General features: G+C 46.3%; 3 protein-coding genes across 7 annotated transcripts in view; 2 read left to right on the top strand and 1 right to left on the bottom strand.

Annotated features, from left to right (window-relative positions):
* The first annotated feature begins 1,867 nt into the window (after positions 1–1,867).
* On the top strand, positions 1,868–10,553 carry LOC142057515 (uncharacterized). The gene is made up of 9 exons (XM_075093677.1): positions 1,868–2,117; positions 2,381–2,524; positions 3,468–3,643; positions 3,909–3,971; positions 4,562–4,656; positions 5,471–5,739; positions 6,044–8,002; positions 9,190–9,316; positions 10,215–10,553. Exons 2-9 carry the CDS (start codon positions 2,383–2,385, stop codon positions 10,411–10,413), a joined length of 3,030 nt encoding a protein of 1,009 aa, XP_074949778.1. The 5' UTR covers positions 1,868–2,117; positions 2,381–2,382; the 3' UTR covers positions 10,414–10,553.
* A 2,570-nt stretch (positions 10,554–13,123) lies between these two features.
* Positions 13,124–26,943, bottom strand: IDH1 (isocitrate dehydrogenase (NADP(+)) 1). Of its 5 annotated transcripts, none has more exons than XM_075093671.1 (9): positions 26,808–26,943; positions 23,904–24,031; positions 21,943–22,234; positions 20,131–20,236; positions 17,336–17,513; positions 16,758–16,909; positions 15,582–15,722; positions 14,642–14,804; positions 13,124–14,120 (listed from the first exon to the last, which is right to left on the bottom strand). In XM_075093671.1, exons 2-9 carry the CDS (start codon positions 24,023–24,025, stop codon positions 14,027–14,029), a joined length of 1,248 nt encoding a protein of 415 aa, XP_074949772.1. In that variant the 5' UTR covers positions 24,026–24,031; positions 26,808–26,943; the 3' UTR covers positions 13,124–14,026. The 5 variants fall into 5 exon arrangements, with proteins under 5 accessions (XP_074949772.1, XP_074949774.1, XP_074949773.1 ...); XM_075093673.1 differs by having other exon boundaries at positions 26,812–26,933; XM_075093672.1 differs by lacking the exon at positions 26,808–26,943 and adding an exon at positions 26,698–26,772.
* Positions 26,874–27,671, top strand: part of PIKFYVE (phosphoinositide kinase, FYVE-type zinc finger containing) — a 70,531-nt gene continuing 69,733 nt past the window's right edge. The window contains exon 1 of the mRNA XM_075093660.1: positions 26,874–27,137. The gene's annotated coding sequence lies outside the window, so the exon portion shown is untranslated. The remainder of the gene's footprint in view (positions 27,138–27,671) is intronic.

Here is a 27,671-nt window from a genome sequence, read left to right as displayed (position 1 = left end):
GGCCATGCTCATTAATTCTACAGCAAAAGGAACACCAAGCTTAGCACTTCCCCACCTTCCATTCCATCTGTGGGGCTTATAGGCAAGTTGGATTTGATTTCTGAGGGCATCCACCTGGCAGGCATCATGGCAACCCCATGTCTCCAGTAGAGCTGCTGCTTGTTTGCTCTGCTTTGAGAAACGCAGATCTACTGCCTGCCTTTCCTCCAGTTGCACCTACCCAGGGCTTATCTGCTGGTATGGCCAGGCAAGTGTGAAAAGTGACCTTCACAAAGCGAACATAGCCATGCCAGGACTGACCCAAAGTCCTGCTAACCCAATTCCTCTTCTATTATGTGGCAAAGGCAATACCCTGACGAAGAAAGTGACTTTCCTGAAATGAAGCTGGTCCCCAGCTTCACCCCGGAGGTGAACTGACCTCTGCTATTCTCCCAAAAGCAAGAAATGCCTCTGTATCATTGCAAGGCAGGGAGGGAGGTGGTACTGTGTATGTGCTCTTCCTGAGGAAAAAAACATAGCAGCCTCTAGTGGGTGCCTGGGGAAGAAGACAGAAGACCTGTGCCAAATAGGCATCAAATTTTCCTAGTGTTTCCCCATTCTCCACTGATTTGCAGCTCAGGACCTTCTTGAGCAAGAAGTATTGTCTTGGCAGTTAATAGCCCTTGCTTGTTTTTTTCTTCCACGAACTTGTCCAATCACTTTTTGAAACCTAAGTAATTGACATCTGTAATATCACCTGGCAAAGATTTCCACTGTTTAAATAGGGGTCCATGGGAAAGGGTCTCTGGTTTTAAGCTGTCCACTGTTAATTAAATTTGCTAACCAGTGTGCTTAATAAACTCAGTAAAGTAACTTAGTAAGAGCAAGTTTAGGCCCCTCAAACTGTGGCATTTGTCATGCACAAAGCACAGCATATTGGAGGAGGATACTTAAAGTCTTACAGCACATCGCACATTTAATGCCTGTCACAGGTTCTCCAGAGCAAGAAATAAAGTGACAGGCAGGCCTGCATGTCTTCAGCCTTGTTATCTGCTGCAGGTCTGATTTTCAGGGCTGGTATGGAGACCATTTTGTCAGTCTGCTACTTAATTAATTAAAGTTGGAAGGAATAAATGTATTTAATAATTTGTACAATTTAATGCTCATCAGCTAATGTATTAACAACTACCACATAAAATAATAATAGGAGTGGGATTTAGGACTCTTGCAAAGGGCTACCATTCACATGCCTGTAGCAGCAGGTAGTGTTTTTGCCAGCCTTGTTTATATTGTAAATTCCCTCTGCACCTCCGCTGTAAACTGCTGTTCTGCACACTGTTTGGTTGCTTTTTCCTTACATGTAATTTCCTTAACATAATCACATCCGCACACGCAATATCAACTTATTGAGAACAAATTCAAAGATGTCTGGAAAGCAATGCATTAACTTGGACTAAAGTGTGAATTACTGAAAAGTAAAAAATAATCCATTTAATAGACTGTAAAATGTCACCTTTTCGCAGGTGAAAGCTTGTCAGCCAGGTGCTGAATTCTACTAAACCCTAGCTTTTGAGTAAGATTTGTCTTCCAGAACAATTCCCGAGCTTTTCTGAGGCTTTTCAGGAGCGTTTAGCTCTGCGTGCCCGGGGCGCGGCGACGGCAGCAGCGCCCAGGGCCCGCGCGGGCCCCTCACGAACACGGCCTCGAAGCTGGGCCCTTCAAGCCGGGACGGCGGCTGAGGAGGCGGCATTTCGGTGCACCCCCTTTCCCCATGAGGGCGGAGAGCTTCCCCTCAGCGGCAGCAGCCTACCTAGGCGCGACATGGCGGCGCAAAATGGCGACACAGCCGCGCCCTGAGGAATGGAAATAACACCCTCAATCCACCTCAACCGGCAACGGGAGCAGAGAACTTGTACGCTCCTACTCTTATAACCGCTTTCCCCGGCCGAGCAACGGTAAACGGCCGCTCCCCCCACCGCCATCCCGCGGGGCGGGGCGAGGGGCGGGCTGCCCGCTGTCCGATTACATTCAAAAGTCTCTTGGCGGGCCGGACTTCCTCTCCCGTTTTCCTCTCTTGTTCGTTTGTGGTGAGGGTTCCGCCGCGCCGAAGGGTGCCGAGGCTGCCGCCCCTCACGCAGGTGAGGCGGGGGGTCCCCCCGCACCATCCTGCTCCCCGCGGGTGCTGAGGCCCGCTGGCGCAAGGGGGTCACTGGGCAGGGCTGTAACAGCCCGTGGCGGCCGTCGTGCCCAGAAGCAGCTTGGGGCGAAATGCGGGGGTGGGGTGGGGGGGAAGAGGCTGCAGGCACGCATCTCGGGGGGGAGTGTAGGTAGACCTTGGTCGGTAAGGGCTTGCTGAGGGGCAGACTACGGTGCTAAGCTTGTTTGGTGTCGCTCTTTCCAGCCATGGCATCTCGGGAGGCTTTGGAAACATCCTTCTTCAGCCTGAGTGGTGTAAGAGAGAGGATGCGGGAGAAGAAAAATGGTGCCTTGAGGACTGCGAAGTTGAATGCCTCGCTTGCATCAAAAATCAAAACAAAAATCATTAGTGAGTGTATTTTGCCTTGCAGTGTGTGCAGAGGCTGGTAGCTACCTCAGCTTGTAACTGTGCCTTTGGCCGTGGTGGTGGTGCGTGGCAGTCTCTTACCCAGAGTTTATATTTAACAGCTGCTTCTCTCCCTGTGGGTCTCTAGTGAATTCACTACCCTGCAAACAAGTGCCAGGTGCCACGTGAGGTGCCCAGAGGTGTCTGAGGTATCTGTGAGTGGCAGGTTTAATGCAGAACCTTTGGAGGAGCAGCTGGGGACATCACAGGCTGCTCGGCAGCACCTCAGATGGCGGCTACGTCTGGGTAACTGACTCCTCAGGGTCCAAGCAGCAAAAACAAGAGGTGTGCAAGGTATTTTAGGGTATATGCAATCCTGTCTAGATGCTAGCCCAGCTGTGATTTGTTTTTCTGGGGGCAATAATGCAGTGATTGTGTGTGAGATAACTTGGACTACCTTGAAAAAGTTATATATTTCTGTTACTTTTATTTACTTGTTTTGGAATTGGGAAATGTGGATGTAAATATGCTCAGGGGCTACTACAGAGGAAAATAGGTTTCTCTCCCTTTTGTGGATGGAGATGAGGACTCAGCTATAGGTGACTTGTTCAAAGTCAGAAATATATCTTTCTAAACTCAGCATCTGAACCACAGCATCATTTGTTAAGAATTGAACCAGTAGTGTGCTGACTGAGCAAGACCCACAGAGGATGGAGAGAGTGTCTGTCTGAAGTGTTGCAGGTTATTGCGGAAAGTTTTCCCCGCTGTTGTCTGGAGACTTCTATTGCCGGAAGGAATTATACTGCTAACTTTGTGTGGGGGCTATTGAGTTGTAGATATCTGAGCCTGAGGGAGGCTGTTCTGGAAAGAGGAAGAAGTATGAGGGAAGAGGCATGGATGAGACCTTGGATGCTGATTCTGTGCGATACTTCTCTATCACTTTCAGACAACTCCTCCACTATTAAAGTCTCCCTAAGACACAACAATAAAGCACTGGCCCTGGCCCTCAATGCGGAGAAAGCCAATGCACAGCGGCTCACCCAGGAGAAGACCATCTTACAGAAGGAGGTGGAGCAGTGCCACTTCCAGAATGCTGTGCTGCGGCACAAGCTCTCCTTCCTGGTAGGGCACTAACAGTGTGGCTGGCATGGAGAGGGGCGGTGGGCAAGGTATGCAGCACTAGCATCTCAACCTTGGGAGGATTGAGCAGTCACTGATTGTGTGTACTCTCTGCATATGAAAATTGTCACCATTCATTTGCTTACTCTTTCTTCCAAGCTGTGTTCTCCCCAGAGCATGCCTTGCTCTGGCTACCAGCATCCTTGTTGGAATAGATGTTTTGATTTGATGTCTTTATGGTTTTTCTCTCTTTATTACCTCAACATAGAATAACATCTTGAAAGAAGTTGAAAACCTTGTGGCTACAGTTAAGATGGCCCGGCTGTCTGAGGTAAACCATGGGAAATGTGAGCACACTGCTCTGGGAAGGTGGCTGTGTTTGTCTCGGTCTTTTGCTTTGTGTTGCCTGCTCACTTCAGTGTTAGATGCTTCAACTGTTTTTCTTTGCTTGCTTGAATTGTGCTGGCTATGTCCTTGTTTTTAGCTTGGTGTTGATGAATTCCAGGGTAACTCCTTCTGTAGGAAAGGTTTAAATGGCCTTCCTCTGGGCTTGGCTATATTGGCCAGTAGGCTCTTCTGCTATGACAGGTTGTGACTTAATTTCTTTAAGTGTTGCCATGACAACCTGGGATAGGGAATAGGATGTTTTCTGTATGTCCTGTCTCCTGGGTGGGTGGGAAAATACTCCTGCTTCCTACTATCGCATTTTCTGCACTAGTTAACTTCATCCTTAAGCCTGTGGAGACAGAATCTGACTGTGCTGCAATTTATGCCATAATTTGTGCAAGTTTAAATGTGAGAGGGTCACTGGCAGTACTTGACATACTTTCCAGGGTGAAACTGAGCTGCTGTTTTTATGCAGGATGGTGCATAGGATATTGCAAGAGCTTTAAACCACCCTTCTCTTTCTCTCCTTTCCAGTTCTATACAAGTTCTCCATCCTTGTTCAATGGCCAGAAGAGCAGCATGACTGAAGATAGCTGGGCCAATGATATTGCAGATGGTCAGCTTGTGAGGTGGGCCTTAAAATGTCAGATACCACCAAGCTTGTCCTGGATTTCTATATGCTAAACTTCCTCTTCTGTTTTACGTGTGTGCCCAGTTGTCTATTTTACGTGAGGCGTCTTTGCTAAACCACTGTGCCTTGATGCTTTTCTTTCCTATGTGTCTTTCTGCTGCCACTCCTGGTCTTATCTGTCCTAATGCCAAGTTTGTGCATAAACTGGTCCTTCTCCTCCCTTTGTCTGAATGTGCATTGCTTTTAGGTAGTTTTTCCTTTGTAGCTCATGAGCACTGCAAGACTTTCTTGAGTGAATGAGTGCTGTAGCTGGGTGCTTTGATGTTTGTTACATATAAATGCTTAATAGTCATCTGCTTGTATGGTGTAAATGTGTTTTGGAAAGAAGGACAGAGCAGGATCTCTTAAAATATATTTGAAGTTCTGTTTCTCCTCTGCCTAGTCTCCCCTTTGAACACAGGGAAGCTCTTGGAGCTGCCTACACACCTACCTCCAAGCAGCTGCGTTGGTGTTCCATGGCACGTGAACCTGTGGTTGCAACCTGTACACTGAAATGCCTTACTTCCTTGTTGCCTCAGTGTATTTTTCTCCTGCTTCTGTGTCTGCAGCAGTGTGCTTTCCTTATGAGTTGTGCTTGCACGAAAATGGGAAATCTGTCCTGGCTGCGCAGTGTGTGTCCTTTAGTACTTGAAGCCTTTTAAAATGTGTTTCAGCAGTGCTTGATGGAGGTGAAAGCTGTAGCTATTCCGTGGGATTCTGTGGCCTGCCACAGGTATGCAACATGCTCTGTTGCTTTTATTCCTTCTCACCAGGGCCACAGGGATGCCAATGAGGGTGCCCGTTTCCAAGCTGTGTGATGCAGGGCAGCAAGGTGGCAGCCCCCCAGCAGTACAGCCGTCCTCACTAGATCTTCAGAGACCTGCTTCTAATGAGCCCCTGGAAATTGTGCCTGTTGCTTCCAAAGACATTTTGCCACCAAGTCCTGCTGAGAAGCCTGAGTCACATGAGGAAGAGGATGGGAAGAAGCCAATTGAAGCAATGGGAACACAAGAGGCTTTTCTTGACTCTGACATCTTTGGAGGTAAATTTGCATCTTCTGCTGTTCTTTTGGTGTGACTTTGTGTGTCTGTGTTCAGAAATGAATGAGTGCAGAGACGTAGCTCCAGCTAGCTCCTAACCGTCACTCCAGCAGCTCTGCTCTGAGGGGAGCCAGCTGAACAGTTCTGTTATACAGTAAGTTTGCAGAGTCTCTGTAGAGACAAAATCATGCTTTGTGGTATGGATTTGTGGCAGTATGTGGGGCGTGGATTTTAGTGGTGTGGGGAAAGCTGGCATTTGCCTGCTGCGTTTCTCAGTCTTAGGAATTAATTTTGTCTTTCCAACAGAGGCCTTGTGTGCCACTCAACAAAATCCCAACATTTTGCCAGCGCTTGCTTGGGAAATCCATCCTTTTTCATACGAGGGCGATGAGATGGCGAAACTCTTTGATCGTCTCTCACAAGGGCATGTTACTCAGAGGAGAAAGCGTTCCACCCTGTTTGCAACAAGCACTCCATCTTCTGGTGTGGATCTCTTCCCATGTGTCAGTTCAGCTCAGGCAGCTGGGTGGAGTATCACAAAGGACAGCAGCAGCTCCAGGAAGAGCAACACACAGCCGCAGCTGAAATCTCCCAGCGCTCTGCCTTCACCTACTCAAACCGTTGTTATGCCTAATAAAAAATCTTTGGGTAAAGAGATTTTCTGTGATCAGCCACAGGCTAAAGAAACTGGGTGTGGTGTTGAAACAGACCCCAGCTATAGCCAAGTCCCTGAGTTTGTTCCTCTAAAGGTTAAAAGCAAAGGTAATTGTGAAACTGGTGAGAAAAAAACTGTTAAAAAAACAAGTACAGGAAAAAAGAAAACAAAAGCCATTAAAAACAATGCAGAAAATAGTCCTGATCTACCTCAAGGTGAAGGGAGTGCTCAAAATACAAAGAAGCTTCTTCAGCCAAAAGTTGGAACATGGTCTAGTGAGTCTGAAGTTTCTGAGGTGAGGCAGGCGGCTTGCGTGGGTGCTTCCGACAGGAACAACAGAGGCTGTGGTGTGGAGCAACGTTCCTGTTCTCCTGATGAAGTCCTGGATCTCAGAAGAACATATGTGGTGAATCCAGCACAGCGGCACAGTCTTAGAAGTGGTGACTCACTGCAACAGGTTAAGGAGGAAGCTATCTTTGAGATCCAAAGTACTGAGAGCATGTCAAAAAGCCCAGTTCATACCTTCTCAAGTCATGAAGCTCCCTCACATGGTTCCAGTCTACAAAATTCACTTTCCTTGAGGAAAGAGACCTTGAGTCCCTGTGCTTTGCAAGAGGACTCAAGTGTGAGCACAAAGACCATTAGACAGAAAACCAACAGAAAAACTAGAATAATTAGGCAAAGCAATGACTCTGAGGAGAATCTGCCAAACAGTGTGAAAATACCAGAGGCCAAAGCTGAAGAACAGCCTAAAAGAAGCCAGACAAGCAGGAAGAAGACTGTCAGGAAAAGCAATTGTAGTGACTGGAGAAATGAAGTTGATGTTCTGGGGCCATGTATAGATGCTCAAGGAGTAGCTGAGGAGAGCACAAAGAATTTACTAGGTAATCTTAAATGTAGCAGGAAGACTTACATTGTCCATCCTTTGGATCTTGCAGGAGACTTGGGTTGTGTCCAGACAGATTCTGAAGGGAATGAAACTGTACCTCCCAGGTCTATTCCTGGGAGAAAAGCTAGCAAAATCCCCAGAGTTCAGAGGATGGTAGCTGCTCAGAGCAATAAAACACAGACAGGGGGCCTTCGAGAAAAGGGGCAAGCTAAAGTTGACAACGGCATGAGTGCTTTGAAAAAAGAGGCCCACCCCAACCCAAAGCCTCAGAGGAAGAGGAACACCTCTGGACCTCCAGAGACTACTTCCCTGGCCAGACAAAGTGATGGTGCCAAGGTGTTCATTGGAAGTTCAGCAGAACTTGCATCCAAGCAAAGTGTCCTGACAGGGAAGTTTTCCTGCATTACAAATCTGCTGTCTGAGCCAGATGCCTTCCTGGAGGAGCAGATAGCTGAGATACCGCTTACAAATAATCTTATGGACCTTTCACACAGTCTTGAATCATCTTCTGTGACCTGTTCTGCAGCTTTGTCTGTCAGCTCCAAGTTTACAGATGTACCAGTTTCCAAGAGCTTATGTACTGAGGGCAACAGAATGCCAGAGAAATCCTCTGTTTGGCTGCAAAGCTCCCTGATAGTTAAAGAAAAGACTGCAGAGGAAATACCTGGGGAGAGAAACCAGGCTGAGTCAAGTTCGTGGAGCTCATCTTTAGAGGAACCTGGTAGGTGGTAGGCTGGGGAGGGGGCCTGTGTTTGGAGATGAGTGCCAAAAATCCATGCAGCAAGTGCTTATCTCTTTCTTCTGCTCCTCTCTTTTTCCAGAGTTAAAGATCAGCGTCCAATACACCATTTATGCTTCTACTTGTGCTGGCCAGTCATTTCTGTGGCTGCATTTGCTTCTAGTTTATCAGAATTCCTATAAGAATTTCTGGTCACTTGTTCATTTGTGGATATTGGGAAGACTAGGAGCATGTGCTGCGAGTCCCATTTTACTGGTCTTGTTATCTACAGGACATGCCTGTCAATTTAGAAAATAAATTACTCAAGCAGCTGAAAAGTATAATTTGATGCTAACCCTGCCTAGTAGGGTCAGCGTTATTGGGGTACAGAATATGATGAAGATGGCAGGTTTTGGTCCAGAATGGTTAATGCTGCAAGGATTCAGACTTCGTACCTCCAGGTGGTGTCTTCAATGGAAATTGATCAGGAGCTACCTAAATTATCTTGGTTGTGGTTTTAGGTTTGTTTTTTTTTTTTAAAAAAGGATTTGGAGAGTATATTCCTTGGCTGGTAATACAAGAGTGAAGCTGAGCCTTTTGGGGAGCTTGCTGTTATTGGATAATCTGTAAGGAGAGTTGTTTTGGCAGGTTTTTCTTCCTGTAGCCATTGTTAAACAGGCCTGTTGTAGCTGAAGGGGTGTACTTTGTAGAGAGGGAGGAAGGTCGTTCTTCTGCTCCCCCCTCCCCGGCTGACTTCACTTTGAAAGCTGCAGTAAACACTGGCAGGGTCCTGTGTATTGCTGGAAGTCTTGTAGGTTGGTCGGGTGCCGTAAGCTTATTTTCTCCTCCAGGCTGTAAGCTCCTGGGCATCAGAACCATCAACTATAATTTTGTATAATTTTTCTGCCTCACCAGGGCCCAGTGATACTAGCAATATTAGTGACCTGTATTTTTTTCAGTGAGGAATCTAATTTGATTCGTGAGCTGACTTTTGGGGAGCAGGTCTGGGATTTTTGGACAAAAATGGTATCCTGAGTTTACAGGGAATGTGGTTGGGTTCAGGATTGTGCAGTGTTCAGAGAAACCTGGTAGTGCAGCCCTTCTCTGTTCAGCAGCTGTATTTCTTAGGACATCTGGAAATGATTTGGAAACACTTTGATCAACTCATGTGTGAATGTCTCCCATTGCAGACATCAAGCCACTACAGGACTTGACCAATGCCAGGACTATGTTTTCCTCCAGCTCAGAAGAAGTGTCAGGGCGCTCATCTAGGCGGAGACGGAACCCAACCTGCTATGCAGAGCCAAAACTCAACAGGTTGGGCTTTAAACTATTCTTTGCCATGACTGTTGCCACGCTGCAACCCCTGTTCTGCCCTCATGTGCTCACTCTCTAGGGCTGGACCCTCTGTCACTTTGTCTTTAATTTCCTCTTACCCTTTGTGTTTCTGTGACCCTCCTCTTCTACCACAGTGTGGTTAAGCCAAAATTCTGCATTAGTGCAGATGCGTGCATAGGCTTCTGGTAACAAGCTACCAAAGATGTTATTTCTCTCACTGAAATGAGCATATCTCATAGCAGCCTGCACCTCTGGTACTCCAGTGCTAACGAGGGATTAGCATGAGGATAAAATGCAGGCTAAATAAAGGCCTGACTTCACTTGCTGCCGTTCTGTGATATCTAAACTTTTATACAACAACTGAGTTGTTTACTGAGTAATTCTGAGTAACTCAGTATTACTGAGTAATACTTGCATTTTAATTGGCTTTCAGTTAAAGAAATGCTACGTGTTGAGGAGGGTTCTCCCCCTGTGAGCAGGCTGTACCTACCTATATTCACTTTTTCTGGCAGAAACAAGTACCTAAACAAGTAGCTGTATCTTTTCCCTAAGAACTGTAGATTCAATACATCCATTGGCTACTGTACAGAACCATTTAACTCCTAAAATAATGACTTTGTTGTTATGCTACTGGGTAATACTATATTTTTTCCCTGAAAGGTGTCACAGTTTAAACTTTCTGTGAGGAGTTGGTTATACTGGGTCAGAAGGTGCTCTGTACTGGTACAGCTGTTGCTGTACTCGACAAGGAACAAAGTGTACCTCTCGGTCATCTTATAGTGGAGGCATTGCAGGAAAATCAAACTTTAGAGACTGAAATCATACACGTATTCAAGAAATACCCTGATGTTTCAATCTAACCCTTTTGGTTCTGCAGGAAACTGAGGCAGGGTGACCCATTTACAAACATGGAGTTCTTCTACTCCCCTGTCCACAGAACCAAAAAGACAGTGACTGCCCAAGCCAAGAGAATGACCAAGAACATCAAAGAGGAAAAAGAATGGCTTCCTGAAGGATGTCCCAGTGCCAAGGCAGGCAAGCTAATACAATGGGAAGACACATGGAGCCAGAATTAAAATAGTGGTTGAACAGGCAGCCTCCAGGCTCCTAAGGGCTTGTGCATCTTTGCTAGAATATCTCTAATGTTTTGCATAGCTTATTTTTTTATTTTTTGTTTTGAAGTATAAATAAAGTCTTCTATGTGGACAGTATAAAAGCTTTGTGACATTTATTTGCCATCCTCCCTGCCACCACCTTTAAAAGCTGGGGTGCTTTTCTGCAAAGCCTTTGTGCAGAAGTGCTTGTGGCACCACAGACAGCTGGCTGGCTCTGCCACTTCTCTCCTGGCCCTGTCAAGCCTGAGGGAGAGTACACCTTGGAGGGCTCATCTTGCAGCATTGCATATACCCACAAGGGCTGCTGAAAAGGGTATGAGAGGGTTGCAGCAGCCCAGTCTTTGACAGCAAGCAGAAGATGCATGCTGATGTACTGCCTAGTGTCACCACCTGCAAACGGTGGCTTCTGCACAGGTAGAGCAGTCCACTGGGAAGTTGTATGTAGGGTTGACTACAGAACGCTTGGATGGCCCTGGATGTCAGAGGCCTCTGCTGTTCTGGAAAGGAGCCATGTCAGATAACTGATAGATGCCCTTTCACTGTATTTGCTGTCAGTGGCAATTTGCAGAACTATGGAGTTGAAAACAGAGCTTCCCCCAGTCCTGAGCATGCAGTCCCTAGGACCCAGATGCACACACCTAACTATGTCAGTGTGTTGTGGTTCAGCCTCAGCTGGCCACTAAACACCACCCAGCCGCTTGCTCACTCCCCCCCACCCTGTGGGATGGGGAAGAGAATCAGAAGAGCAAAAGAACTTGTGGGTTGAGATAAGAACAGTTTAATAATTACAATAAAATAATAATTATAATGATTATGATGATAATGACAATAATGTTAATATAAAATGGAAAAGGAAGGGGGGGGGGGGAGGAAAAACCACAGAAACATGAATGATACAACCACTCACCACCTGCCAACTGACACTGCCCGTCCCTGAGCTGCGATTGCTGCCTGCCTCCCCTGGCCAGCTCCTCCCAGTTAACCTACTGGGCATGATGTTACATGATATGGAATATCTCTTTGGCCAGCTTGAATCCGCTCTCTTAGCTGTGCCCCCTCCCCTCCCGGCTTCTTGTGCACCCGGCAGAGCATGGGAAGCTAGAAGAGTCCTTGGCTAGTACAAGCACTACCCAGCAACAACCAAAGCATCTGTGTGTTATCTCAACATTTTTTTCATGCTAAGTTCAAAGCACAGCACTATACCAGCTAGAGTGAAGAAAATTAACTCTATCCCAGCGAAAACCATGACACAGCGTCAGCACTAAAGGTTAGCTAGGCTATGCTTTGATCGAAGACACCTTTTGCTGGGCTCTGCTGATGGGAGTGTTGGTGCAAAGGGCTGGTGGGAGCTGCAAGGGCGCTGCCCAAGAGCTCTGAAGCAGCTGGTACACTGTGAAGCAGACAAGCGTGTTTCAGGAAACACTGTGCTCTTTTCCATTGCAGACTGAGTGCCTGCCAGCCTCCAGCACTTGATTTTTTAGGGTCTACTGGCATCTAACTTTGAAGGTTACTGATATCAAATGTTTGAGGGAGTGGTGAGGAAAAGAAGTGATTGTATTAGTAGTAAATGGGATGGGAATGGGCCTCCTTGGAAGCTGGAAAAATGTCTCCTCTTTCTCCATGCCAGAGCACAGGATGCTCTGTTCTTATGATGACAGTTACTGCTGCTTCTCCCAACTCAGAGACAAGTGTTCCTTTCTCTTGTCAGCACTTTGGCCACATCCATCAGTTCACGAGGATAGATGGGGTCTTGCTGTACTCTGCAGAGTCCTCCAGAAGATGGAAGCTTTGTTAGTACAGAGGGAAAATAGTGTCATCTGCAGTCAGGTAAATGCTACTGTGTTGCTTACACTTAAGCTACACTGTTCAAGTTATTGAAAGCAAACAAAAATTGTAAGATTTAAAAATGCCCCTTTTGTTCAGTTTCCTGAAAGGTACTCAGCTTTCTCTAGTACTGTGTAACTCTGGATGACAGGTAGGAGCTAGTAAGTTGCAGAGAATTGGTTAGAGGTGTGTTGTAGTATGATCTGGCTGAATGAGGCCCAGTAATCTGAACTAGCGATGTCAGAAGCCAGGCAGGAACATAGATCTCCAGATGTTCCTGATGATTGCTTCCATTATTTCAATGGGTCAGCAATGGGACTTTTTCCAGCTGTACTGGAACAGTATAGCAGACTAGTGTGGTCATTCATACTGAAGGCACAGTGACAGCTGCTAGCAGTTGTACAGCTGTGTTTCAAACACATGCTCATCCCAAAACAAATGCTAATACTAGCTGATCTAGGCTAACATTGCATTTCTATCCTAACTAACACTTAGAGCTCACTTACGTGAAAGTTTGTCTCATGTATAACCAGTTCCTGATCTTTGTTGAGTGGTCATACCTCAGTTTGAGCTTATATTAGTCCCAGAATAAAATCTCAGTGGAAGTGGTACATTTAAATTCTTGTGCACTACCTGATGCTTACCACCACACTGCAGACCACACCTTGCTCTGGGCCAGAACAAATTCACACTCTCCCTTCTTAGAGCAGAGATTATTTTGTGTTTGTATTTCATGCCAACAGTTTGTCCCAGCAAGTACTGGACAGCGCTGAAAGGTACTGGAGTGTCTCTCTGAGGCAGAATTACCCCATATCTGCTAATCGCACATAGGAAGGAGAGACACAAATAGTGTTTAGGTGGCTTTTATTTTAGTCTGAACTAAAATGTTCTTTAAAAAAAAACCAAACCAAACAAAACCATGGATGGAATAGTTTTTCACAGTCATAATATGACTTGCTGTATCACAACAGGAAAGGTAAGTAGTAATAGCCCAGACAACTGGAAAAAAGTTTGCACCTTTATGAATTGCGGGGCAGCAGAAGAGGTAACAGTTCCAATGCTTCACATCCAGTCAGAAGGAATATAACTAAATGCATGGCTTGCATTTAGACACTGTAGCATGGTTTGGTTAGGCTCTCAGCCTATAGGGCTTGTTTCCAGCATTTACTAAGTAAGTGCTGCTTCTCAAGTGCTACAGTCCTGACAGTAGCAATGGGACCAAATCCCTTAGTATCAGGATACTATGCTCTGGTTGGCACTAACAGGTAAAATGAGTAAAAGAGGGGCTGCAATACAGCTGGCATAGCCCTGTGAGCTCACTTATACTCCGTGGACAGTACTGGAGAAATGAGGACGGTTCTGATTTCTAAGGTCTGTTGGACAGTAAATCACCACTGGTTTGACCAGAGCTGTGACACAGACTGGGTTTCAGGCTGAGAAGCAGAGAGAAAAGAAATACAGATCATAAAGTAATGGAGAGAAATTTCAGGTCTGCTATGACTGACATTAGGAATCTAGACCCATGTTGAGCTTGAATACTATTGCATTCAGCTGCTTATCAAAAGTAAGGCCTAGCCCAGCTGCTCAAGGGGTTTAAGAAAACATGGTCTTTTAGACATTTAAAAAAGCATACATGTTCATTTTTGTCTAGTATTTGAAATGTTACACAACAGAGTGTGATACAGTGCCGCTTATGCTCTGTTGTAACTGGGAGACGCTTTGCTAGTGGAGCTTGAGTAGAGCCCGTGCCTTAAAGTTTGGGCAGAGAGGCTAGCTTCCCCTTCAAGTTTTCAGCAAGCTTGTCCATGAACTCAAAGGTGTTCAGGTAGTCAGAGCGTGTGACACTGAGGGGGGGAAACAAAACAAGACACACGTTAGTTGTAAAGCCACTCAAATCCTCAAAGCAGGGGAAGACTGTCCAAAGAACTCTATGTCTTGCCTCTAAAACCAAGAGAGTTATCTCCTACTCATCAGGCTGATGTTTTTTTTTTTTGCCAAAAGGCTCCAGAGCAGAAGTAGCCAGCTGGTATTCTGCAGTGAAGTAGGTCTCCATCCTATTAACTGTACAGGGCAGGATCTGGCTAACGTAGCCAGCCCGTCATAAGAGACATCTTTGCAGTTCCTTCTTTATTTCCCCCACCCCGTGCATTTGGTACAACAGCAGGGACAGAGCAACCTAGACTAAGCTACTTGGGCAGGGCGTGTCTCATGTTCTGTTTGTACAGCACCAGGTACAGATGAACCCTGTTCTATGACCAGACTCCAGCAATTCTTCACCACACAAACAACTTTCCAGCAAATACTGTTCAGAAACACCAAGTAAAACAGCCTCCTCCAAGCACAGCTGACTACTTCATACACTTACTTAGGTAGGCCTTTGATACAGGCAGCAAGGTCCTTTGTCATGAAGCCAGATTCAATGGTCTCAATGCAGACTTCTTCCAGGGCAACTGCAAAGTTCTTGAGGCTAGTGTTGTTGTCCAGTTTAGCTCTGTGAGCTAGTCCTCTTGTCCACGCGAAGATGGAGGCTGAGAAAGAACACTAGATTACTCTGCCCTTCTACAACTCCCTGGACATTGTCCTAAATTGTCATGTGGAACAGCAATTATTTTTAATAAAAAACTGAAAACAGACAGAAAAAAAAGATAGAAAATCTAGTGTGGGAAACAGAACACTTATCTTCCTCTAGGCATCCTTTGCATTTTGTGCAGCTCTAAAGAAAAGGAAATCCCAGAAACTACTGTCTCCTGTGATTTCTTTGTGTGTGCCATTTTATCTTATTTTGTTCCTGCCTAAGTCAGAAAGAATGATGAGTGGTTACTCTGTGGTTACACAGAAAGTTGTCCTCATAATAGAAAGGTGCAGTTGTCTTCCTGGAATTACATTACACACTCATCCCCGTGCAGTTGTAGAGGATTCTTTCCCTCATGTCCCATTCTAGGCACACTTACTTTAAGTATGTACATGGTTTGGAGGGTGGCTGAGCCTTCTGGAACATCAGGAAGGGGAGTAAAATTAAAAAACCAACTAAACCTGAAGGCCATTGTGGCTATAAACCCATTGTTTGCTGAAGTGAGAGCATATCTCAAAGGCTAGGTTACGTCTAGGTTATTGCTCACACTCACTCCATTCTAGCCTCCTTTTGCTCCATGCTGCAGCTATCTCCATGGAAGAAAAATGCATTATGAACTATCAGCTTCACCACTCAGTGGTGCAATTCTCTGCAGAAAGGATGCAGATGTTCTTACTCCAGACCTGTTCTTTCATGTGTAGAGATCACTGAAGGGCAGTGAAAAGCAGCTCACCAATGGGGTTAGTGGAGGTTTCTTGGCCTTTCTGGTGCATGCGGTAGTGACGAGTAACTGTGCCATGAGCAGCTTCTGCTTCAACTGTCTTGCCGTCAGGGCAGATCAGCACACTGGTCATCATCCCCAGAGAGCCATAGCCTACAGAATAGACAGTTTAAAAAGTTCAGTGTCTCCTTTGGACAGCCCCCTTAAATTCCTCTTAATCTCCCCATCCTACAAGCCCCCTACATCCTCCCAGCCTTGATGTATTTCTGAACACCAGTGCTGGTGCTGCTGCAACTAACAGGCTAGTCCTGGCACGTCAGCATAACAGCTTGTCTGACCGGAAAGTGCTGCTGAACCATGAGATATAGATCTGCAGATATGCTGCACCATCTCAAGAAAATAAGTATTCTCACCTAACTTGTTGATTTTTACTGAAAAGGTGCAGTAATGAGAACAAAGAATCCTACATAAACAGCGTTGGGCTGCCAATTTTGTTATCTTCCCCACAGGGTGATAGGAAAAAATCTACTTCATATCAAAAGCATCTGCTCTAGTGAAAGAAACCATGAACTGGCAAAACTGGACATTCACATCGCTTCTAACCATGTCAGTTTCAGAGACCCATGTCTTTGAAAGCTTCTTTGTTCCGTAGTCCAACACACATCCTTGCTCTGTGGGAGGAGGTTTACTGGCATTACTTCAGAAATATCTATTACAGAAAGCCCTTCATCTTGCCCTGTGGGTTTTTGCACCCGTATTTGTTTTGGCACCAGGTAGCTTGGTTATATAGGATTTTGATCAAGCACTACAAGTGCGTAAACATATCAATCTCTCTTTACACTTGACAGGTAGCTTTAGGTCCTGAAGCTTTTCTTACTTATCTCTCAGTCACAGAATCCCAGCTGCCTGGATACTTTCCATTAGAATGGAAAGCCTATCAGTTGTTATGTTGGCAGGTACTTCCATCCGGTAAAGAAGTGCAACTACACCATCTGCATTCAGTGGATTTTCTTGTAAAATGAAATCAGAAATTCTCTGCCTGCCTGCTATCTCCATGACTGGCCACAGGGTTGATATGTAAGTTTCGACACCAAACACCACCTCCTGGGCCATTACATAAGATATAACACAGGGTCACAAGAGGCTGCTACTGAGCCTATTTCAGTATAGCACAGGAACATCTCATACCTTGCGCAACAGAGTCAGACTGCACATCCCCATCGTAGTTCTTGCAGGCCCAGACAAAGCCTCCTTCAGATTTCAGGGCCTGAGCAACCATATCATCAATGAGCCTATGCTCATACCAGATCTTTTTGGCTTCAAACTGGGACCTGTATTCTCTGGAAAACAAAAAACAGAACACCTTAACATATAGATAAAAACAGGGATTGCACAATTTGTGCAAGTAATAGTGCATAGAGTAAAAAAAAGTTTAATAGAAATTTGTATCCCCTTTACTCTTTTCCTCACTTGCTTTGCTAGGCCACTGCAAGTCCACTTCAGAATCACAGAGGAGCCCATAGAGAATCTGTGGCTCTCTGTTAGGAAAGATAAACACCACAGCCACATTTAGCAGCTTTAAATATTGAGTATTGTGTCCTGCAGGACAAGGGAGACTGCAACAGGGAGGGTGCACACATTGCCCCTCAAAAGTCCTGCTGAGTGTCTGCAAATGCTCAATTAAATATAGCAGCTCACAAGGCTGGAGAGGACGTTGCTGCTGCAGCTTATGCACTGCAGTAGAAAGTAACATCTATCCTAGTTACCTATCATAGATCTCTTGGAAGATGTCTTTAAAGCGGCCATCATATCTCTTCAGGATGGTGTTCTTGGTGCTCATGTAAAGGGGCCAGCCTTTAGACAGTGCCATTTGGAAGGAACTGTGGGCAAAATCCTTGATAGACTGGTCAAGGTTGTACATTCCCATGGCTACACCACCACAGCCTGTTAGTGGAGAAAGAACAAATAGGAATAGACTAACTTTAGTTTTGGTTAAGGATTTGATAGTCTCCCCATAGCATACTCTGGCAGGCAGGCTGGTGTTATCCCAGGTGCCTTGATACAGTTCTCAATTTAAGGCTGGTTCTTTCAGGAGAAGATTCACTTTGCATTATCAGCCCAAAGCTCCAGCAGTCCTGTGATGCATGGATAGGAAGGTGTTTTTGTTTTACAGCTGGGTACATTTTAATACTGTGATCTAATACTGCTAAGAAGTTTCTTTCTAATCCAGCCTAAGCAGCAAAACTGTGACAGAAGTGAGTGTGCTTGAACTCCTACTACTAGCCAGATAAATAATACAGAGTATTTTTCTATAAAAGCAGCAGGCAGTAGTTCGGAGCAGGGGTCTCAGTCAACGCTACAAATGGGTTTGCTCCTACCTTAAGTGCCTTGTACCTTCAGGCTTTGCCTGCACCACAGAACTAACTGTAGCAGGCAGAGGCTGCTTTGCCTAACTCAGGTAAACAAGTCCCCACATGCATTCTTGCATCTTTTCAGAGCATGTGCTGGGTCTACCCTGCAGCTTTGTTTCACCTGCTCAGGCTCACTTCAAGCAAGTTGTGGGAAGAACATACCAGGCGTGTTCTGGGTGCAAGGGAAAGTCCTGAGAAGGCTGAGGAGCTATCAACACTCACATGACACTGACTATGTGATGCAGATGTGTTAGCAGCCTGAATGGAAGTGCCTTAAACACACAGCCCGGCTCAGCTCAGCTCAGGGAAAGCAGCATTCAGATCATGGGAGAGGCCAATAGAGGGTAAAAGTAGGGTCTAAGGCTTCATGAAAAAGCTTTGTCATCTTGAGAGCACAGCTCTTCGTGTTGCTAGTGAAAAGTAAATACCATGAACTTAACTTCAAGCACCTCACTACCACCACCTCTCTAGTTTGTTGTACAGTACCTTTATGAGGGATGTTTGCTCTGGAAACACCCCAGATTTTTTTAATTTTTATTTTTAAAAATACCCTTTCCTAATATCCATTTGTCTCTCCCTCCAGGTTGTTGATACTATACAGGCATGCACACAGAATGAAGAGGGGAAGCCTGAAAAGGTTTATCTGCTTGTCAAGATAGCAAGGTCATTTAAAGTTGATATTGGCAGGGAATGAAATTGCTGTTGTTACCGGCAAAAATACACATTGTCCCCCTGCCTCCCTTAGTGAGTCAAGGGCAGAACAGGGTCTGATCAGCTACAGAGACTGTGTCCTCTGGAGCCATGATTTCATAATTACTGGGTGACAGCTTTTAAGTTTTACTGAAATACTTATTTGCATATAGGTAAAAAACCAAAACCTTGTTACAATCATACAACCCTACTGCCTACTAAAATCTCTTGATTGAGTGCCAAGGTTGAACACATTAGTATAGCAGTAGCACAAGCTTCCCTTATGCATTGTGGAGATATGCTGGCACAACAGTATCTCTGTGGAGGGGAGTTCCTCCAGAGCAACAGTAGTAATCTACCATGCTTCCTTGCTGTCTGCTTGCTGACACAATGCAGAGTGGTGAATCAGACTGGCAGCTAGAACTACCAGATGTCTCCGATACAGGCTCACCAGTCACCTATCAAATGACAACAGATTAGGACTGGCAGTGAAGCCAGTGAACTCCAGATGAACGGCTGTGCAACAAGACGAGATTTAGGCTCCTGTGAGCAAGAATGCCAGAGAAATCAGGTATTACAAAAGTCCTATGGCAGTCTTGGTACCTGCTTGCCAAGTCAGCTGCATACAAACTAGGATTCTTGTTTTACATGGTTGTATTAGGTCTTTCTAGCTAGAAAGAAAAGCATTGCACTCATACATAGGTCACCAAAAGGCTTCAAATCCTGAACCCTTTGATCACTGATAGGCAGAAGAGGTGATTTGTGATGCTTTCCTGAATCCTGCCCCTAGAGAAGCACCCTGGGTTCTAGCAACATGTGTATAGTTATTTTCACGGAACAAAAGCCCAGCAACGTCAGGACTCCTCCTCCTGAGCCTAGCAGTGTCTACAACCAGCACAGCAATATTTCTAGGAGGGACACCAATACCTTTGGGACTGCATCTGTTAAAACAGTTAGAGGCTACAGAGTCAGGAGCATCCTTGTCAAATCTCCTTTCCACCTTGCAGAGTAAGTGTCAGTTCTCATTTCTATTGGAAAAAAAAGACTGCTTAATAAAGAAGGGTACAAACTGTAGAGGTATATAGAGCCCAATAAGACAAACTAAAACCAGAAAGAATTATACCTGAATTGTTCTCCAATATATCTCCCCTTAGGGGAAGCCCTGTTTAGACAGCAGATTTCCCTCTCAGAGTGAAAAAAATACATGCCCCTACCAGAGTCCTCATACAAAGAGCATGACAAGTGCCAAGTCTAGTATGACTGTGTGTTTGATATGCCTCTTCAATCCCAGGAAGATTTCAGGTAACTTTCAGTACTTCCCAGGTACATGAAAAAGGCCCAGACCCTCTCCTCCACTCCACCTCAGTCACATTTTATCATCAAACAGATATGACTGATACTTCAAGGTTGAATTAAGCCAAAAATAACAGTTTTAATCACAACTTAGAGATAATACCTACTTTCAAAGTTATGGACCAGATATGTGACCGGTTTGCCTCCATCTTTTGGAGTGTAGGTCATCTCTACTTTTCCAGGCCCAGGTACCACAAAATCAGTTGCTCTGTACTGTAAAAAAAAAATATTGCCATGATGATTTTGTCTATCAGGAGGACAGAACCATAAAAAGACAACCTGCATTTGGAGGGCAGGGTGCAGAAAAGCATAAACAGTTCTACCAAAAACCCCATTGAACAGGCTCTGTTTACTCAGCCATGTGGTCATCAGATTACTTTACTATAGATTAGAAAGACAAATAGTTAAGAGTCTGTTTCAGAAGAGATCTTCCTCTTTAAGGGAAAAAAGCTTACAGATACTTGGGTCCCGTAAACAGGCAGAGCATGTAATTTTGCAGGTGCACTGAAGTTTTAAAATGCAAAGTATTGAGAGTGTTGTTTGGTCTGCAAGTAGAAAGGCTCCTCTCCCTGCTTCAAAAAAAAGCCATTCATATCACAGCTACTGATCTCATGAGTAAGGGGGAAATCATACAGCACCCTAACAAAAGCCATTATTTCTATCCATCATGACATTTGAAAGACCAATATGTAGTAAGAGTCTTCGAATTCTGTAAATGGGTACACATTTTGCTCCTCTTAGCTACACAAACTCAAGAGAGCCAACATGTACTTCAAGTTCAAATGGCATTTCATCTTCCCAACTGTCCTGAACAGTACTATTTAAGGTTACATTTGCTTGAAATTTGTCATCCTTTTTCATCTAGTTTCCCTCCTACTGAGCAAACTGGTTCCCTGAGCTGTTCTGAAGCTACAGAAGTATCTTGCTCATATGTCCTTTATGTGCTCTTGTATTATTCCTTTCACTTTAATCTCATACTCTGGCAGGGTTTCAATCCTCCCCCTTAATCCATTGTTTCCTATTATTATTTTGACCTTCTCAGTTATTCAGTACTGTTAAAGATGTTGAACCCCTATCTTTTCTAGTGTCAGGGCTCTGCAATTATTTTCCTCTTGGAAATTTATTTTTTCCCTTCCCACCCCAGCTGATCTTATGACTTGCCCTCAGTTTGTGGGCTTACCCAAATGTTTAAGCACTTGGCTCCTCTAGAAGTTTTATTTCATCATGTTTGGCTGGTTTACAGTGTATCATTACTGACAGAGAAGAGTATGGTTGATTCTTGTCCTCTGGGGTGCCCAAAGGCCACTATACTGAGTGCCATGCCAGGGCTTTCCATGGTCTTGTACTACCTCTGCCAGGAGAGCTCTGATAAAGGATGTTTCCCTACTTTAGTACCACAGCACAGTATGAATACCAACTCTGCAGGAATGCTGTGCAAGTAAGCTTAAGAAGCAGATGACTTTTTTTTACACTTCTAAAAAGCACTCACTCAGATCCACTTTCACTATGAGCAACACTTGCCACCAAAAAGTCCTTCTGAGAAGCAAGAAGATGGGCATTGTAAAGGGTATTTTCTGAAGACATTGCTATGTAGGGAGGAGGTTTCTGCAGAGGTGAAGAAAGGAACTTGGAGTTATACCCCATGTTTAGGTACAGGCCTATCTAACCTAAGCGCAGACCCCCAAATGCTGTTTATACAGCTACACTGTCTAAGGAAGCAAGGCATGAACCAGGTTCTCCCATGCTTCATCAGGTGCTGTACAAACAAAATACTAGCAAGTACCCATTCCCAGGTGGTGTGCAAGGGATAAAGCAGCAGCAGCAGCACAGGGATGTCTAAATCTTTGTAGCTGTATACTAGTCTATACCATACTAAGTCTGTTCAGATAAAAAGAGGGGTAAGCACTGAAGTGACTCACTTGATCACCATAAGCATGACGGCCAATGACTATGGGTTTCACCCATCCAGACACCAGCCGGGGAATGTTCTTGCAGATAATAGCCTCCCTGAAGACAGTGCCACCTAGGATGTTTCTAATTGTCCCATTGGGAGACTTCCACATCTGCTTCAACTTGAACTCCTCCACTCTTTTCTCATCAGGAGTGATGGTTGCACACTTTACGCCAACGTTGTATTTCTTTATGGCTTCAGCAGCTTCCACAGTTATTTTATCATCTGTAGCATCACGATACTCAATACCCAAGTCATAGCTGTAACAAACCCACAGAGATAGTCAGAACATCCAAGGACATTTGTTCCCATCCAACAGGAAAGAAACTAGACCCCAAATGTGCATGTGAGTGTAGTTCCAGCACCCTGCCATAACTGAAGTTATCCCTCTTCCAGTACAAATGCTGGAAGAAAAGAGTGGAAGAAAACCTAGGCTCATATACTGATACATCTGCTGCTTGTAGGAGGTTGGAGAAAGGACAGCTTCAGTTTACGGCTATCCCATTCTGCCAGCATGGGATATAGCCAGTATCTCCTTTGCCTTCCCTTCTGAGCTTCCTGGCAATGGAAGCTTTCAGTCTGGGATTCTAATGGCATGGAGCAGCACAATCCCCAGATGAATATGTGCCTTTATTTCAAACCTCTTGTGCTGAGGGTTCTCACTTCCTTCATATACTGAGCCTATGAAGCTACACTAGGCTTCAAATCAAAAACTGCTTTGACAATGGACCCACAATCCTGCTCTGGCAGCAAAATTGCTAATATTCCCCTCAAACAGTCAGAGGAAGCACGTTTCCCACACTCACTGTTTTAATGGCTTTTGGAGAACAACGGGAGCCCAGCATGGGACAGACCTGAAGCACAGCCAGCTGTACATGAATCTAGCCATTGTGCTGCCTCAGCCAGGGGTCCGCTTTCCCTCCTCCCTCCCCTCTTTGAAAAGGGATGGTCTCCATACTCTGTGTGTGTATTATGCTGCTGGGTTCCTGTATTATGCTGTTGGGTTCTCAACACCAGCAAGCAGAAAGCTGGATGTAGGTGGCATACAAATGACTCCAGGGGCAGGGGAAGAGGTCAGACTAGTGGGTTTAATAATGGCAGATATTACTGAAGGCCTCCGTCCTAATGGCTAGGAGCAATGCATCTGGATACTTGTCTAATAATTACAGCTCCGTTGCTAGAAACGGAAGACATTATTTGTTCTGCTTGACCAGATGCTGTAGATAGTATGTCCTTTTTGCCATACCAGCTGCTAGTATTTTTTTTTTCCTCCAGAACAGAGTATAGGAGCACAGCCTAGGTTCAGGGAAAATTCCAAGAGCTAGGTCACACTGCCAGCAGCAGAGCTTAAGTTTACGGACATCAGGGCAGAGTCTGTGCCCTACAACCATCCTTTTGCCCTCCGGGCAGATCTTAAAACAGAGGTGGCAAGAAGCCGTACACTTGCTCAGAGTCCACAATGCTAGGCTGCAAGTTAGGGAGTGGCTAAAACACCCCATGTTTCTGATTGTTTAGGCTGCAGGAAGCCATGCAGACTGCCAAGGTGCTGGAAAGCTAAGATATCAGAGATAAAAAACACAGACCATATCTGTGAGAGACCTTAGAAGCACAGTACGGAAAAAACCTAACACAATTAAGCATTCACTGTTTACTGCTGTGAGGAACCCCAGAGGGACTGCCAACAGACTTTGACGAAATACCGTCACCATGAGCCCATGTTTTCCAGGGTATTTAATAAGGTTGGCCCTTGGGTACATTAACCAGGGGAGTCTGCTGGGAGCTTTATCAGTACAAGAAGGGCTAGTTAGCCTCTCTGCACTAGTGCAGGAGGAGCTATAAAGCTCTTAGTGCTAAGTGAAACATGATCAATGCCTATTGACACACGCAAATTGCAGTAGAAAGTGGTTGCGTGTCACAAAAAGCCATTACCTGTGCAAATCCAGGTCTACATAAGGAAAAATCAGCTTTTCTTTAATCAGTTCCCAGATGACCCGTGTCATTTCATCTCCTTGCATCTCCACAATGGAGCCTCCATGGATTTTTTTAGACATCTTGAGCTGCAACAGATAAAAAAAACCCAGCCTAGGTCAAAGACTGTCCATACACATTACCGATACAAGTATCCTGAATTTTTACAGCACAACTAGAAGAGAAGTATTAACATAGCCTACAGGATCTCTCCTAAAATTCTTGAAAATAACCACAGTTTGTCCCTAGTTTCATGCTAACTGGTATTTTTCTTAAAGCTTCAGCTCCTGTGCAGATCTATCTGATGATAAAAGTAAAGGTTAATATCTGAGATTTAAGGGCATGTGTTCTAAGGGAGTGAGCTTTCATTATGGTTGTACAAAGGAATTTGAAAGCATGACCACACTCCTCCCCCAGACTCTGTAGAAATATACGAATGCTGTTAATTTTTAAATTTCCTGAATTCCAGCCGTTTCCCCCTCTTTTTTGAAAAATGGGGGTTAATGGACATTGTTTAATGACAGCTTATATTACTGGCACTATTAAGATTAATACATTGTCAGCTTCTTTATTAGCTTTCTTCCCTAGGAAGGAAACATATGGAAATCCAAGGGCCCCATCAAGAGTACTTTCTCCTGGCAAGCTTTATTTCTGCTGTTAAAATAAACACTGGACAAACTTGTTTTCTGTGTGGAACAGAAGTTTTCCAAGATACTTGTTCACAAAGCCTCAAATAATAAACCTGAACTCTGCCCTTCTATTTGCACTTTGTTCGTTAACAAAAAACAACCCCACAAGCCACTGAACTGCTCCAACAGTGCCCTGCTTTCTAAAAGCCACAGTTTCTCCATTCTCAGCTCTGATTATGCAAGAGCTATGACTTGGCAAGTTCCTCCTCCCAAGACAGCCCCGTTCTTGTATGCAGCTGTAAGGATACTACAGTGAGATACCAAGCCCTCGTGCCTGAGGTTGCCACCTCAGATACGCAGGTTCATGAATGGCTTTATCCAGAATGAGGGGTCCTACTACACAGTCTATTCACCTGGAGGAAGTTATTCAAAGTGTGACATTTGCAATGCAAGGGCCCCAGGTTACAAGAATGTGGAGAGGCTGTTCCCCAGTTCTTTTTTTTTTAATTAAACTATTTGTTCTATATTTCTAAAATCCAATCCATTAAACATTTTTAGGGAATGGAATATGCTTTCTAAGCTATATTCTAGCTAGTGCATCAAGCTCTTGCAAACTTTTCAAAGAGCAAAAATTAAAAATTAAAATGAGCCTGTGGGTTGCTGAGACTTAATTTTTCAAGTTTATGTGCTCCTAGTAAATAAACTTGTCCAAGACACTCCTTTCCAAAAGAAAGATAATATCTTGGCTTATGTTAGGCCTCTCTAGTCCTCATGGAAAACTTAAACTTCATATAACCCCACTCAGCCTGAACTCAGTTTATTTATGCAATTATTTTGGGTCCAATTTTTAATTGGGACTATCTAAATAAGGACTGTATCACACTCCTGTGGTCTAAGCACACAATTACTACTCAGGAAACTTTCATTTTGCTTTTGGCACTTACAGTCTGAGAACCCATCTGATTCATTTAAGCCAAAATATACAGACACCCACCATTGCTTGTTTTGTGGTTTGGTTCCTACTTAAATATGACAAATCAGATTATGTCAGTCATAGCAATAGGTTTTGCAACCTATTTTCAGACCTATATGGTGCTGCTGTCACAAGAGGAACACAAAGGTACACAAAACGCATCTCCACTGAGCTATGTCTCCATTGATATGTGGAAAGAGCAGCTTCCTAAGCAACTCTGACAGCACCCTATATGTGTATCAGATCATGGCCCCAGTACTTCTCCTGTCCTCAAACACTGATGTCCTCAGTCTCTCCATGTACAGGGGCAGACTGCAGTAGCACCCTTCTTCTACACACCAAAATCAACATGCCAAGAGGTTCCTCTAGAAAGCACACCTTCCCTACAGTTCAACTCTTTCTGTCACTATTGCCCTTTGATTTTATACTTTCCAGAACTGCCAAAAGTCAGCAAGGTCTTTCTCCTCCAACAACCCTTCTTTAAATACACTTAGCCCAGGCATTTTACCAAGGTAGCTTAGAAGAAACTTTGTGAATTTCCACATACTCCTTGGTCCTCAGGAAAGACTCAGAGCCTGTAGTCCATAATTAACTATTGCAGCAACTCGTTAATTCAGGTTTGTAGAACATCCGTTCAGATCAGGCGTGCTCCCAAGGAGAGCAGTGCAGATCGCTGTCACTAACTGAGATCTTGCCTGCACTTCTTTGTCAGCTGTATCCACACAGCCCGCCCCTGACAACGCGCTACAGGCAACCCTTCTGCCACCGGGACGACTCGCTGACCAGGCCGCGGGCTGCAGCCGGTGCCACGACTGAGACTGAAATCCAGGCACCGGCACCACCTGAGCCAGGCGGTGCCCGGCCTGGCCCGCACGGCCGTGACCGGGGCGCTGCCCAGCCCCGGAGGAGTCACGCCAGCGGCCCCTCTGCGCAGCCGGCGTTAAGTGACGCTACTGAATGTTAAGGGATATCAGGATCGCGAGGGAAAAAAAGCCTCGAACACGCACCCCCGCAGCGTCCAGGGCGCCTCCAGCGGTACCTGCGGCGGGCGGGAGCGCTGAGAGGGCAGCCGGCCGCGGAGCTCCCACCCCAACCGCCAGGAAAAAAAGCCCTTAAAGACAAAACCAGTCTCTCGGAGCCGGGGACACCGCACCCAGGAGGGGGAGGACGAAGGGCGCGGCCCCACGCACCGCAGGCCCGGCACGGCCCGGCCCAGCCCAGCCCAACCCAGCCCATCCCATCCGATCCGCGGAACGCCGTTACTTGCAGTCGCTGCGCGTCCGGCTCTCACGGCGATGCTGGGCCCAGCCGTACGCGGGGCCTTTTATGGTGCCGCGCCCCCACCGCCGCCCGGCCCCGCCGCCGCGGCGCCCCCGCCCGGCCCCTCCTCTCGGGGGCGGGTCGGCCCGGGGAGCGCCCCCTCGGCCCTAGCCCTGGCTCTGCGGCCGGCCCGTGGCCGTGCCCACCACGCCGGCTCTGCCCGGGTGTTCCGCGCCGATGCCGCCTTGTGAGGAGGCGGCGGCGGCAGCACGTAGCGCGCCGCGGCCTTTCAGCCGGGCCAGGCCTTTTCCGCGCTCCCCCGCGGCAGCCGCAGTGAGTGATCTGCGTCTCCACGGGGAAGCCGGCGGCGCCGGCGGGCGCGGAGATCCGCGGGCGCCGAGGGGGGTCGAGTGCGCCCGGGCTGCTGGAGCGGGCCGCAGGGAGCGCGCGGACGAGCGGCGCGCCCTCAGCGCTGTGCGGTCCTCCCCCGCGCCGCGGGGCGCCGCTCCCCGGCACGGCACGGGGACACGCGTTGGCCGGTGTGGAGGCACCACAGTCCCCCTATAGCGGGGCTCCCCGGCCTAGGTACAAGGAGAGGGCGCCTCCCTGGGGTCGGGGCAGGGCAGGGGTAGGAGCTGGGAGGAGCCGCGCTGTGTGGCAGCGCGCAACCGCCGGGCCCGGGAGGGGCGGCCGGGCGGGGCGGGGCGGGGCGGGGCGGGGCGCGGTGACTGGGGTGGGGCGGGGGCCGCCGCCTCAGCGGTCCCGCCCCAACGGCCGCTGCCGGCGGGTGGATTGGCGTGGGGTGTCGATTAGTGATGCCTCGGCATAGCGCTCCCCTATCGGCGTGCGATTGGGCGGGGCTGGCGG

This window comes from Phalacrocorax aristotelis, chromosome 5, assembly GCF_949628215.1.
Source record: "Phalacrocorax aristotelis chromosome 5, bGulAri2.1, whole genome shotgun sequence".
NCBI classification, from domain to species: domain Eukaryota; kingdom Metazoa; phylum Chordata; class Aves; order Suliformes; family Phalacrocoracidae; genus Phalacrocorax; species Phalacrocorax aristotelis.
This window is presented reverse-complemented; position numbering and strand designations above follow the sequence as displayed.